This window comes from Telmatherina bonti (assembly GCF_933228915.1).
Source record: "Telmatherina bonti genome assembly, chromosome: 6".
NCBI lineage: Eukaryota > Metazoa > Chordata > Actinopteri > Atheriniformes > Telmatherinidae > Telmatherina > Telmatherina bonti.
The window spans coordinates 16,660,520-16,674,508 of record NC_136624.1 but is presented as its reverse complement, the minus strand read 5'-3'; the positions used below and the strand labels follow the sequence as shown (position 1 = coordinate 16,674,508).

The window sequence follows — 13,989 nt, the reverse complement described above, 5'->3', positions numbered from 1 at the left end:
GATTCCTGTATTACAAACTGCTTATAAGACACTGGTTGGAAGAGAAATTTGCGAGTTTGGATAGAATATTGACTATGACAATTACTAACCATGACCTCTTACCTTAACCATGTAAGTGCAAGCATGCATAAGAATAAGTCATAACTAAATGATGCAAAACTAGATTTTGAAATGCTTAATCCATATAATACAGTATGAAAATACAATCATTAAATAACGTGGATGAACTTATTAATAAAGAGTACTCCATTCATAATTCTGTTTATAAAGTGTCAAACTTTCTTTATAAATGATGATTTCAGGAATTTCTAACTCCTAACTAATGTGCTTATCAATGATTAAACATCTACAACTGTTCTTATAAAACCACATACAAATACGTTTTACTGTCAGAAATATGCTTTGTAAATTATTAATTCAGTATTTGTTAATACTTCATAATGTGTAGTTATCATAATGCGTTACTGGTATTTTAATTTAGTTTAAATATTTAGTTTTTTAGTGTTCAGTGTGATATCATTCCATGAATGTAACAGAAAGTTTTGTTTTTGGATCAACAGTCATGTCCATCAATGCAGCAGGGCATGTACTGTTGAAATACAGAATTTTTTCGTTAATGATTTTTTTACAGCATTTTTGCTTATGCTGTGCACATAACAGGGCTCCACACTCGCAGAGATAAACATCAGCGGTTGTTGCCCATAGGAGCAACAGCTCTAAGCCTCTTAAAACTTAAACCAAATATATTTTCCTATCTTGGCAGGTTTCCCTACATCAGAGTTATGGTGGTTGTCTACACGTTTCCCCTGTCGTCCCCACCCCCATCTGATTAAGACAGATGTCCACTATTCCTAAATTTGGTTCTGCTGTGAAAAGGGAGCTTCTTCCTTTGGTTGACTGATTGTTCCTCGCTGCCCTCTGCATGCTCCGGACTGACTGAAAAGATTTGATATTATCTGTTGGTTACCTGAGCTAAGTAAATATCTTATTTATTTTATTTTTTTAACTGACGTGAGCATAGTAACCAAAGGTTGAACTAATGTGGATAATATAATTCATTTGTTTTCATTGGATTATAACTAGATTATAGTTAATTCTATGAAATGAATCTTTAAAGTTAGCTTAAGAATCTTTGAAGAACAAACACACCTAGCATTTATAAAGCAGTTATCTGATTTTTATTCAAAGCTTATTTGGAGGCAGGCTGCTGTGTTACTTTAGACCTTTCAAACCTTGGCCAGGTCAATACAAGACTCACAATGAGAGTACATCAGAGGCTGGGTGCCGCACACTTTCTCTCGCATATTGGTTGTTTCAAGTCATTTGTATCCAAATTTACATTTGGATTGTCACACAAAGCTTTGCTTCTGATCTTTAAATAGGCAAAACCTCTGCAGAAGAAATGTGATTTTAATCATTCCAACCCTTAAAAATGGCTGCTATCAACATGGCTTAAAACAAACCAGTAAATATTTTTGTTAATTGAATCTTGCAGAAACTTCATTGAGACTTCAGGACATGTCAACTTGCACAAAAAGAGCATGTGTCTTCCTTTGTAAACCAGTGGTTGCCCGAAGTTATTATAGATCACATCACTCATCTAAAGCTCAACTAAAGCTCTATTCCATTCTTTCTGTTCTACAGTCACTTAGCAGACGCTTTTATACAAAGCAACTTACAAATAGAAGCGTCTTTTAAACCTTGTCATACATCACTGCTCATCCAGTGCATCTTTTACGTTGGCATAACTATTAGGTCAGTTCATCTACTAGTGGGCAATGGTGAGTTCAGAGTTCATGTTCACGTTTTGACACCAGTAGATAGTGGTAATGTAGTGCAATAAAGTTATTTACAACCATCCAAAAACTCTGTTTCTGTGTGTCCTTTTCATACTTACTGTCTAGCTGCTTTTTTATCTTCAGGGTGACTGTCTCTCCAGCCATCTGCAGCAGGTGGATGGCTTCGCTCAGTGGCTTGCCTTTCAGACTGACACTGTTTATAGCCAAGATCCGATCACCAACATGAATAGCCCCTGTCCTGGATATGCATAAAAAAAAACAATTCACTCACAAATAATTAAAAGATATATACAAAAACAGAAAGTACAGTTAAGCATTATGCCCAAAAAGAGTTAAGACACTGCATTTTAATTACTTCTAAAGGAAAAAAAAAAGAAGCTCTACAAAACATGGTTTTACTGAAAACAAGATAAAAACATATTTCCAAGCTTAAGTTATTTCTGTAAAAAAAAATTAAAGGTGCACACAGGCACAATGCCAAAACATTGCAGCACTACAGTTATTGTTTACAGAGTAAACTTCAAGTTATTCAAGTTCAAAAATCCTGTGCAAACATACACATGACTAGCCCAGGGTCACAACTAGGTGAATGGAAAGAATAACAGTCGCACCCCTTAACTCAATTTTATGTGCCACCATATTATACTAGTTATGAAAGGCAAATCAATCTTTTATTTTAAGTGGGTCACGTGATGTCATTCATTTTAAGGTGTTATCTTGTGGGCAGCGCTTAAAGGAAACTGGTTAAAGCCAGGTACATTGAAAAACAGGTTTGGTTTTACTGTTCTTTCTATCTTTTATTTTCATCTACCTGAGCTTGTTTAGCACAATGAGATCATCCAAACAGCTTAAAGGAAAAAACAAAACAAAACAGGTCATCGTGGATTTTCACCACCAGTCACAGATGTTGCAATGTTGATCTCATCTGTTGTCTTGCATTTTCTTCTGTTTCAAGCTGTGCCAGGTTTATTTAAAGCATTTTTAGCCCACAGGTCTGAAGCAAAGTGCCTTACTGACAAGAGTTTAGAACACGATGTGGAACAATTACGTCACAAACTCCCAGAAACGGGTCTGGGAGTGTCTACCAATGTGTGCAGAGAACAACAGTAAAAGACTGCATGAAGCCACCCACATATGTCAACTGTGAGACAATATTCTATAGTGAAACAGCTGCTGTGTGGTTGTCTGCACAGTAGAATAATTCATTCAGATTGTTTGAAACTCATGTCCACAACCACTCATTTACCACATAGGGCTACACTGTATAGCCCACAATATAATACGATCATTCTGTTGGCGATTCGGAAAAGAAGCTAATTTCTCCTCGTTCTAGATCATGTGACTACCAGAAGTCACCATGGCAACCACTACGCATCCTTCCAAATCCAGTCCAAACTCATTTGAAAATATTTCATTTTCTCATAGTATTTTTTTATTCTTTCATTTTTGTCAATACATATTCAGTAAATAAGGATACAAAATGAATAGTCTAGAGTTAATTTTAACCTGCTGTGATGTTAGTGTCACTTGTGCCATTTTGAGCTCCTGCCCACAATGCATTGTGGTCTATGTTGACCCGCGTAGTGAATACAATGCTTACTACTTTTCAGGATGCATTGTGGGTAATTTTGAGTGCACTACTTCCTCTGTCTGGACATTCAGACATGCCTTGATAATGGAGTGACCACTGTATAGGGCACTAAGTATTAAAGGAATAGCGTGGATATTCGTACACAGTATTATATGTCTATCTACTCCAACCTGCCTGGTTCACTTCAATGAACTTGTTTACAAGCCATTGACATGATTCAGATATGTTAAAGTAGGATTACCTCTAAACATGCAAAGTGGGTTCTGAAGACCGGGATAGGGAAACAATGACATATACAATCTGGTTCCTTAATTTGTTTGACTGTTTCTGGATGCACTGACATGACAGTCGAAAGTCCTCAGGCATTTTATCCACTGTTTAAATGCACAAAGGGCAGTTGGGCAGGGTGTTATACTATGTAAATATGTAGTTTGATATATGTTTGCTTTATGTTACTTTTTCATAGTCTGGTGGTGATGTTTGCATAAAACAGAAAGTGTAGCAAATACACTGCTTTAATAATAAAACAATAAACCTCTTTACATCAGCAACTTTTGTCATTTAGCAAGGATTTTAAAAAAATCTTGGCACATTTCCATAAACTTTACTTGTTAAAAAAAAACAACAAACAAATAAAAACACACACACACACACACACACACGAAAATAAAAAAAAATTCTCAACCCCACAATCTTCCTGAAAAAGCTGCTAGTAGAGGGGTAGGGCATTTCAGATTCTGCATAGTTTTTGGGGTGATGAAGAACTATGATTTTTGGAAAAAAGTTATACATTTCCACACAAGTAAGGCCAAGTTTGATTTGTTGCAATTGCTTGTAAATAATTAGAGTTATTAATTGTTTTTCCAGTTGCCACTGAATATGTTACAGTTAACTGCAGAGAAAAAAATATTAAATATGCATGCATCTGTGTCAGAAATCATCTGAGCGTGAAAGATTTTGCACCACTGCATGGTAATAAGTTTACTTTAAGAATTCAGTGAACCACTCTGAACATTGGGACTATTTCATTTTTAAGTAGACGCTGCTTCAGATCAGTTAGGAGAAACACTTCAGGTTTTTGTTGGAATTCTGGTTGCAGTTTCACTTTTTCTTTGGAAGAAGTCCCACTGCTACTGAAGCATCAAGTTAAAATGTGTTGAAATGCTCCTGCAAGCCTTCTGAAATGCTTTACAATATAAAATGGCAACCTTGTGTTTGATGAAGTACCTTTCTGCAAGGCCTCTCTTGGTCAGGCCTGATATAGTGATGGGGTCAAAAGGCTCCTCTGTCCCAGAGATGGTGATACCCAGAGGGCCTCCATACCGCTTCAGTTCCACTGTGTAGATGATGCTGCCTGACGTCTCCTGCTCATCTGACACAAACACAGACACGCATGGAGACGTCATTCTAAGGTTTCAGTCCTTAGGAGTAGCTGACACCGTCTGATGTGCACTGCTCATCTGATACACAAACGTGCACGGCACTTCAGGTTCACTGGGCGATGGATTGACACAATATCCCACTCTGTGGAAATGTACCAGTGCTCAACCACAAACACCAACACACTTCATTCCAGAAGTAGGTCAGAACTATTCTCAAGACCACAGTGATGAGAGAGATCCAGTTTCCATGGGAACTGGGGAAAAATCTGCCTTGTCATCACATAGGATGAAGACATCAGTAGTGCATGTTAATCTCCGTAGAAGTGTATGTGTGTGTGTGTGTGTTATTACAAAGGTCAAACAGGAATGGTATGGTTAATCCTTGACCAAAGGATAACTGGAAGAGTTAAGAATTACTTTGTATGTAGTGGGGCATCGTCGAATGTGAACATACTGAGCAACATGTAAACAGTTTAGTAACATATATTAATGCTTTGCTGTAAAGGTGCTCAATAGAAAACCAAGTTTAACTGACCTGGTGACTATACCAGCAGAACCACTTCAATATTTTTTGCAAGGTCTTTATAGTTCACTTATGTCTGCAGTTCTCATTGCCTGTACTGTAAAGTAACAGCTAATCATTTGGAAACATACATTCTCCAAGTTGCAGACAACATCACCCCCTCATGGTCAAATCCTGTTACTGCACCTTTCACTAGATAAAGGACGCACAATAGAACTTTTGTCATTTTCTCAGTGATGGATCCCCTAATGACAGCAAATTTGGCTTTCATCTTGTATCCTACCTGTACTGTGAGCTTTCTCTAACCAGTGAAAGACAGTCATATCCTGACTGTTTTCTTATTTCTTTTATAGTATTTCTTTGCCGAATCAGCCACGTTGCGTGTTTAAAACAGCTGATGTGTGTATATCTGTTTGGTGGAGTGTAATATGGTGCGTAAAGTGATGGCAACAACAGACATCCTGCCAGATGAAAAAATTGTACTGTAAAATGTTTTCATCATCAGGATGTCAGTGGGTAGCGACGGTTCCAGAAACATACATAATAGATGCCACTGTGGATGTACTACTCTGACCACAGAACATTTGTCCATTGTCTATCTGTCCATCTGACACGAAAAGTGTCCAGGTGTCTTGCTTGTGTATTTTCAGGTTAAAGAATTTTAATATATTAATCACAGAAGTCTGATTGTTTTTTTCTTAGAGTCTATGAATATTTTAATAATATTATTTATTATTTATGACCAATATTTAAAAATATTGGTCATACTAAAAGATCAAAGTTCTTTACAATTGTCCAATATAAAATGCTTTTCTTAACATATAAAGGACCACAATTGAATGGAATTTGGCACAAGGTATTGAGCCTTGAACTACCCTTACTTTGTGATTAAACTTGGGTGGATGCTCCATTTATACTCTACCTTAGCACCCTCATCTGTCACTGATTTATTTGCCAATTGCAGAAACAACCAGAACTAGGTCAGCTGTATGTTTAGTTAACTTTCTGGCTTTCTTTTAGTGTTGTTTGTTAATATTTTCAAATTGCAATAGTTTGTCAATGAGAACATTGAAACCATTTCCTAAAAGAAGTTCAAATAACTTTAGAAGTTATAAATGTCAGCATTTAGAAAACTTTCATGCTTTTTCTTGAAAATTGGTGTGTAAACACTATTCGACTTTATACAATATTACTGAAGCATCATTAAGTACTTGCTTCATTCACTAGAATTACCTGAGTTGTCTTCGTCTTTTCGGATCTTTAGTTTCACCAGTTCCTCACACTGCTGGAGGATCTGCTCTGCATTCTCTTTGGAACAGTTCTCAAGCCTGATGTTGTCAATGGCCAACAGCTTATCACCAGGCTCCAACGTTCCTGTTCTGAATAAAACGGTGATGGTGAAAAAGACAGACATAAAATCAAATCAAATCAAAATCAAACTTTATTTGTATAGCACTTTTTGTGCTTAAAAACAATACAAAGTGCTTTACATAATAAAACAATTTACATCAAAATACACCAATTTACATCAAATACATCAATATACATCAAAATAGATAAAAGAAGAAACTAATGAAATTTACTCTGATGGCTGAACTGCAGCATCCCTGTTCAGAATCAAGACCTTGTCAAGTATCTGGCAACACCTGTAAATCACAACTATACTGAAAATGTAGTAAATCTACATTCTAATGTCTTTTTGTTAAGGCTTAAGATGGGATAAATACATGTTGCTCTGACTCCAGAATGCCACAGAGCAGATGCTGTGAGATACCTGTGAGCCATGCTGCCCTTCTTGATGTCAGAAATGATGAGTGGCTCTCCTTGCTTCTTACTGGCTGTAGACACAGACAAATTTACAACAATTAGTAGCTCCACAAAATATAACACTGCTATTCTACCAGATCATTACTGATCAATAAAAATCCAGAGCTTCACTCAGTATTTGTAATAGGGAATGCACAGAAATATTTGCCTCAACATAGGTTAGAGACAGCTAAACACCTGCATCAGCTTATTGACTAATAAGACTGTTGACTGATGAAAGTGACTGATGCACATCTGGAGTCCCGGTTGTGCTGCATTGATTTTGTTCATAAACGAAAGGCCAAAAGCTTTGAACTTGCTCAACAAATAAACATTTAATAATTTCTCCAACATGAGGAGAAATTAAATAGAAAACATGTTAAGTACCACCTATCAGCCAAGTTTTAAACATCAATATGAGCCCAGAACTGATGCAGTCCTGTAGTAACAGTTACCATAGTCTAATAACTGCAGGTGGAAGTCCAAAAATGAAATGAATTTCACTACAATGAAAACCATTTGCAAAGACACTGGATACATGTTTATGTTCTCTGAGGTCCTCTTGATTGGCTGTGGACGCCTGAACTCAGAAGATGGCAGTATTGCACCATTCTCTTTCTTATAGATTAAAGCAATCCAATCTGTTACATGCTGCAGATCAGGGACTTCCAAAGTCTGAGGCAAGAAGACTCTTAAAATATCAGGTTTGGAAACTTTCTGTTTAGTTTTTATAAATTCCTGGTGATTTATAGTCAATTCTCACATACATTTACACTTAGGTTATATGAGCTCATACTCTACCAAATTCAGAAATCTTTCATAATGTATTTAAGTGTAGTTTCTGATTTTGGGAAATATCAAATTTTCTCAGGACAATTTTATCAGAGCTCTTCAGTCTACTTTAACTCAGTTCCACTACAGGTGAAAATGTTCCTCATACCTACACATTTACTATTTATTTACCAGAGTAGTCAGAAACCTTACTATCTTTCAGGCTATCTATTAGACACCTGTACTAAAGGGTCAGAAACAGAAAATTTAGGGACAAAGTTGACTGTTTCATATGAAACTGTCACTTAGATAATAGATGAAAATATTCAGGGCATTTCATCTGTTCCATAGAAATTACTATTCTCTTTCATGATGATGATGATGATAAATAGGCAGTATGGTTTAAACAGATGGGGCTTGATACAGTCCTGTCCACCCACATGAAATGGATCGGCAGAAAAGTTCATGTTAGCTTTCCTTTCATAAGATATTACGTGAAAAAAAAATGGAGAGACAATACTCACTGTCTATTTTCTGTGATTTAACAGAAAATGGACATTTCATTTAATATCTTGATCACTTGCATCTCATTGTCATTGTTATCACTTCTATTTTATATGGCCTATAATATGAGTCTCTTTTTCCATGGAGCACGAGTAAATGGGGAGTCCCAAATTTTGTTCTGAACTAAAAAACGCTATTCACTTAATTTCTTCTTTTTTTTTTTTTTTTTTGCAATGGATCCACTTTAGAATTGCCCAAATTTAAAGATGAACTATGTAATTTTCTGACCTTTCTGACACAGTGACATCTATCATGTGCATTTCTAGAGCCGCTGCTACCCAAGGAGGCTTATAAACTCCACCATACAACTTTTACATCCAGGATGTGACGTGATGTTGCACAAGTTTTACTTCATGGTAAAAGGGACAGGCTGTTTCAAACATGCAAAATTGCTAATTCAGCAAAGAAACGCAAGAATATTAAGAGAAAGAGAAGGACAAAAAAAAAAAAAAAGTCATCATAAGGTCAGCTTTTGCTGGCTGGGGAAATCTAACAGGTCAGGTGCAAAAAGAAGGCCAAATTAGGGAGGAAAAGGGCAAAAGTTCATTAGTGTGTTTTTAAAGTAGATTATCTCTGAATTAGTTCCAAACAATCTTTTTTACCTTATTCTCTTTTCAGATAATTCTGCATGTAGGATCGAAGTTAAAAAGTTTTGGTCTTTTTTGTGCAAGGTGTAGCTGTTGTTGTTTTGCCAGTTTAAATCCAAGGTAATCTCAGGCAAGTTTGATAATATGTTCCCTTTAATTAAGCTAATTTTCTATGCAATCTGTGGAAAAAGAAGGATCTTTCTACAAATGGAAATTATAAAATAATGCAATGCCTTATGTGAACAAAAATATTGGGTGTTTCACAAAGACGAAAGTGTATGTGTGATTGAGAAAAAGAACAGTTTTTTTTCAGATAAAGGCAAATATAGGAAAATCTCCATCAGGCAAACAGACTGACAACAGCTTTTAAAAGTCACTGCTGAGCAGAAAGTAGGTATTTGAAGTATAGCCTCTCTGGAGGCCCTCTGCCGGATTTGTGACCTCTCCAGGATGTACCCTGCCTCTTGCCCAATAATGGTTGGGATAGGCTCCAGCTTCCCCATGATCCTAAAGAAAATAGATGGAATCTCAAGAATATCTCAATGCATGATACTCCTGAGGCTGCAGGAATTCATAAAGGTGTATTTTCGATACATTTAAACAATACTCAAAAAGACAAAACCAAAAAACAAAGAAAAAAAAAAAAAGAAATGCAGTGGCCTCAGAGATGCATGAAAAAGCATTTTCAAAAAGTTTTTATTTTAACTCAATAATTTTATACCATGGCCACCATGGCCCAACAACGTTGACCAGTCAGTGAGGTGGTGGCGGAGTGACGTTTTAGGTTGTAGTAATGGAGAGTGCAATGGTAGACCCTTTTCAGCTGTCTGGGAGTATCAAAACGACCTCTACAAAGTATGTTCAGTAAGAAGCTCAATATTTCCTACTATGCTATGAAAGGAGTAGTAAAGGCAGAGCTCCATCTCATGCTGTAAAAGGACCATAAGAGAATTAAGATAAAATCAATAAAAAAAAAAAAGAAAATAAGGTTTTGTTTTTGGAAAAAAAATCCTACAATGCAAAAATTATGACAGGTGAACATTTTCAGGTCTTTACAACCTATCTGAATTGAAACTGTCATTCAGATCAATCTGGGACACATGAATTTCAGTTGTTAGAATAAAAGCCATTTTTGTTGGCAGTATGTTTGTTTAATTAAATCCAGATAATCATATAACCAAATATAGTTTACAATGATTGAAAAATATTATTAATTATTGATTAGTTCTGAGAAATTATGTAAAGGTAAAAACTTTAATCTTGTGCCTTTATGTTTTTGTTTAAGTTTATGGAAACTTTCTATGATTCTTATCTTGATGTCAAATATATGTGTTTTTATTAACACCAACCTTTTGATTTTAATGGGAAACTGTTGTGCTTACAAAAAAAAAAAAAAAAAAAAAGACTATACTTGCTCATAAACAAAATCGGAGCACTTCAGCAGTGTGTAATAACCCATAATCCCTCCAGTAATACTGTTAGGTTCTATACTTAATTGCCCTCTTTTACTGTCTTCCAAATATTTAAAATAGATGTTGGATTTAATAGTGACCTGTCGCTGAGCTGATGGTAGTGGAGAGAACTAAACCTACACTGGAACATATTACGTATACATTCCAGAATAAGAATAAACACTGAATGTAGGTCATTCCTTTATCAACAAAAGCATTGAACTTTAAACAGTCCCCACTATTTAGGAAAGGCTTTAGGATTTTAGTAGTTAATAAAGGGAGTGCATAGGTTTGTCTGTCTGGTTTTGCAGTCTTGGACAACTGTTCTGTCAACCAGCAGCTGGTGTTTGGCTCCTCTGGTTCCTTTGCCAATGCCTTTCTGTGTCTCCGCCATGTATTGATCCATGCACCCACTTACCTTAGCTACTATGATGCCTGACAGGAGCTTCCATTTCATGGAGAGGCAGGTTATTGGCCGGTAGTTGGATGGGATTGATCCCTTGTGGGGATCTTTCAGTATCAGGACTGTTCATCCCTTGGTCAACCATTCAGGGTGAGTCCCATCCCTCAGGAGTTGGTTCATTTGTGCTGCCAGGCGTTCATGGAGTGAAGCCAGCCTCTTTAGCCAGTAGACATGGATTATATCAGGACCAGGTGCTGACCTCATACCTGAGGGTCTATACTGGATATTTGCCACCGTTACAGCAACTGGACCTTGTTCGGGGAGTGAGCTGTGGTCTGCTCTGATGTCTTTTAACCACTATGCTTTACTGTTATGTTACGCCTCCTTCTCCCATGTGCCTTTTCAGTATTGCTCCGTCTCCAGCCTTGGTCGGTCAGCTTGTGTAGTATTACCCTGCCACTGGGAGTATACTTTAGCTGGGTTAGTTGAGAACAGCCAGTTTATTCTTCTGGCCTCAAATTATCTTGTTTATCTCTTCAGTCGCACAGCCAATGCTTGGAGTCTTTGTTTGGCAGTTTCCAAGGCCTCAGGTATGGACATCTGGCTGTACCTCCCTGGCACCCTTTTCATGGGTGTGTCCTTCTGGAGTTCTGACAGTTGACTAACTTCCCTTCAAGTTGCCTTGATCTTGGTTTCTAACCTCCTCTTCCGTGGTGCCTCCTTCTTGCCCTTGATGTTATGTCGGCCAAGCTTCTCCAGGATCACTGTTGCTGTACTGTATATGTGATGGTCCCAGTAGGGATTGTATTTATTGCTGCATTCACCTCAGTTAGAAGGCTTTCTGGTGGTACATCACTAATTCTTGCTAGTGTGTGCCGGGGTGGCACATTCTCATCTTAGCAATGATGCTGTCTCTGAGGCTGATCATTCCTGCACTTGTCTCCTTCTCTGGGACACAGTCTCAATGGGGGAGTTGATGTTATCTCCCCATACCTTTCCCCCCGAGTGGTGGGGAAAGGTATGGGGAGATCTCCTCAATCTCTAACTGTGATAGCAGCTGCTGTTTGCGTATGTTGGAACATTGTGCTACTAGGTGTTTTGGTGTTATTGAGGACTGTGGGTATCGAAGTATCCTTTAGTCCAACAGCCTCTTCATATAGCCCTGCTCACTAGGGTTACTTGCATAGTAACATTCATCAATACCTTATTTGCCTCTCGTGTCCAATGTCGTCTATTTCATGGTCCAGTAGCCCATTTGTCATCACAGCACCCTGGTTCATTTGTGTGTGAAGCAGACCTTGTTTGACCGGCTACCCGGTCAAACAAGGTCTCATGAGGTAGTTAGGCAGTAGCACTGAGGGTCTTGCCCAAGGACCCAATCGGATAATGTTCCATTGGAGCTATGTAAATACCTAGCACCATGTTACCTACAGGATTTGAACTATATATATGTGTGTATATATATATATATATATATATATATATATATATATATATATATATATATACACACACACACACACACACACACACACACACATATATATGTGTGTGTTTATTATCAGTTTTTCTCTTTTTGATTTTAAACATGCAGACATGTACGAGAAAAGTGACCTGGACAGTATTAAGTGATGGCAAGAAATCAAAGACACTTCTAGCCTGCACAACCCAAAGGAGACGAAGGAACAAGAAGATTTATGTAAAGTGCCTGTCATCTAAAATCCCCTGTAAGGACCATACATGGCCCTCACACAGTGTTTTGGTTTACAGTGGAGGTAAACTGATTATACCACATGCAGTGTTATGGTGAAGGACAAAAGGAAAACAAAACACAGTCAGGGGATGTCTGGAATGCACAAAAGATTAGAAAAATCACCATGATGTAGTTTGTAACAGCCATAAAAAAATCAATGCAACCTTGAAAAAAAAAAACAGGTATTTTCAGCCACAACAAACGAAAAGAATGCAGCAAAATCCTATCGGACTGGACATATGAAATATCCTATCAGAATGGTTCATCATTTTCTTTTTTGGGTTCTTTACATTAAGAACACACTCAAATATTTTTTTTCCCAGGAGTGAAACACACTCTTTTCATGATGCACCTGACTTTCTCCATAAGGCATATTCCTGTTGGAACATAAACAAACTGAAGCTTCATCACATCAGACAACAAGACGCTGCTGCAACAAAATGTTTATCCATCTGAACCAAGCTGCGTTGACCATGCTTTGCAAACCAGACAGAGAGACAATCAAAAAGTCTTTAGAGGAAAATTCGCCACCAGTGGCCTGGAATGACAAACTGAATCCCTGCTTCTTATAAACATTAATGTTTATACACCAGCTCATCTTTCCTGCAGGAGAGGTTAGCATAAAAAATGTGTATGTTTGGATGTGAAATTTAAAAGGAGTAAAGGGAGGTCTGCTGCCAGCTACAGATCCAAACAAACCATAGATCATGAGTTTGAAGCATGTGTGTGTTCCTACCACTGATGGTGAGCCCCAGCTCCACTCCTCTTTTCTTTGGCAGCTTGACGTGGAATGTGCCACTGCTAGGCACCACCGACTCTGTAACACAGACAGGCTCACACAGTGTTAAAAAGTTATTTGTACATCAATTTTATTCAGTAAAAAGAAAAAAAAAAAGCTAAATGTAGCCCAGACAGATAATTGTTTCAGTAACAACATTTATGCCACTCTTGTCCAAAAGCTTTTATCTTTTGTTCCAGGTATGTTTTTTTTTTTTTCAGATTGCATTTCTATCCAAAATAGCTTAGCAGGATCCAAATCAGAATTAAATTGTGGAGTCATAAAAACAGCCCATCTTGTCCTTTCCAAGCAGCTGCCTGTGTTGTTGGATAACAGTGTGGGTCTAAGCTGCTCCCCAAAATGTTTTAATTAATCATTCATTTGAAACAGTCAGACATTTTAACACTGGGAGCAGCAAAGCAGCTCCACAAAAGACTTACACATTATAATACTGTTTATGTTGTTATTTCCCTTGTGCACCATATTTGTCAGACTTTGCTTGGATTTGTGCACGAAACATTTTACTCAAGTAAAATGTGACTCATCTGTGATGATTTCAGTGAAGACTAGGCTGAATTTCC

The 13,989-nt window shown here is 37.3% G+C and overlaps 1 protein-coding gene across 1 annotated transcript in view; it reads right to left on the bottom strand.

Moving 5' to 3' along the window:
- Positions 1 to 13,989, bottom strand: part of grip2b (glutamate receptor interacting protein 2b) — a gene marked incomplete at both ends in the record, with an annotated part of 193,282 nt that overhangs the window by 12,943 nt on the left and 166,350 nt on the right. Inside the window, 5 exons of the mRNA XM_079242856.1 lie at positions 1,898 to 2,037; positions 4,618 to 4,762; positions 6,529 to 6,674; positions 7,070 to 7,133; positions 13,367 to 13,447. Of these exons, the coding sequence (XP_079098982.1) occupies positions 1,898 to 2,037; positions 4,618 to 4,762; positions 6,529 to 6,674; positions 7,070 to 7,133; positions 13,367 to 13,447 (576 nt within the window). The remainder of the gene's footprint in view (positions 1 to 1,897; positions 2,038 to 4,617; positions 4,763 to 6,528; positions 6,675 to 7,069; positions 7,134 to 13,366; positions 13,448 to 13,989) is intronic.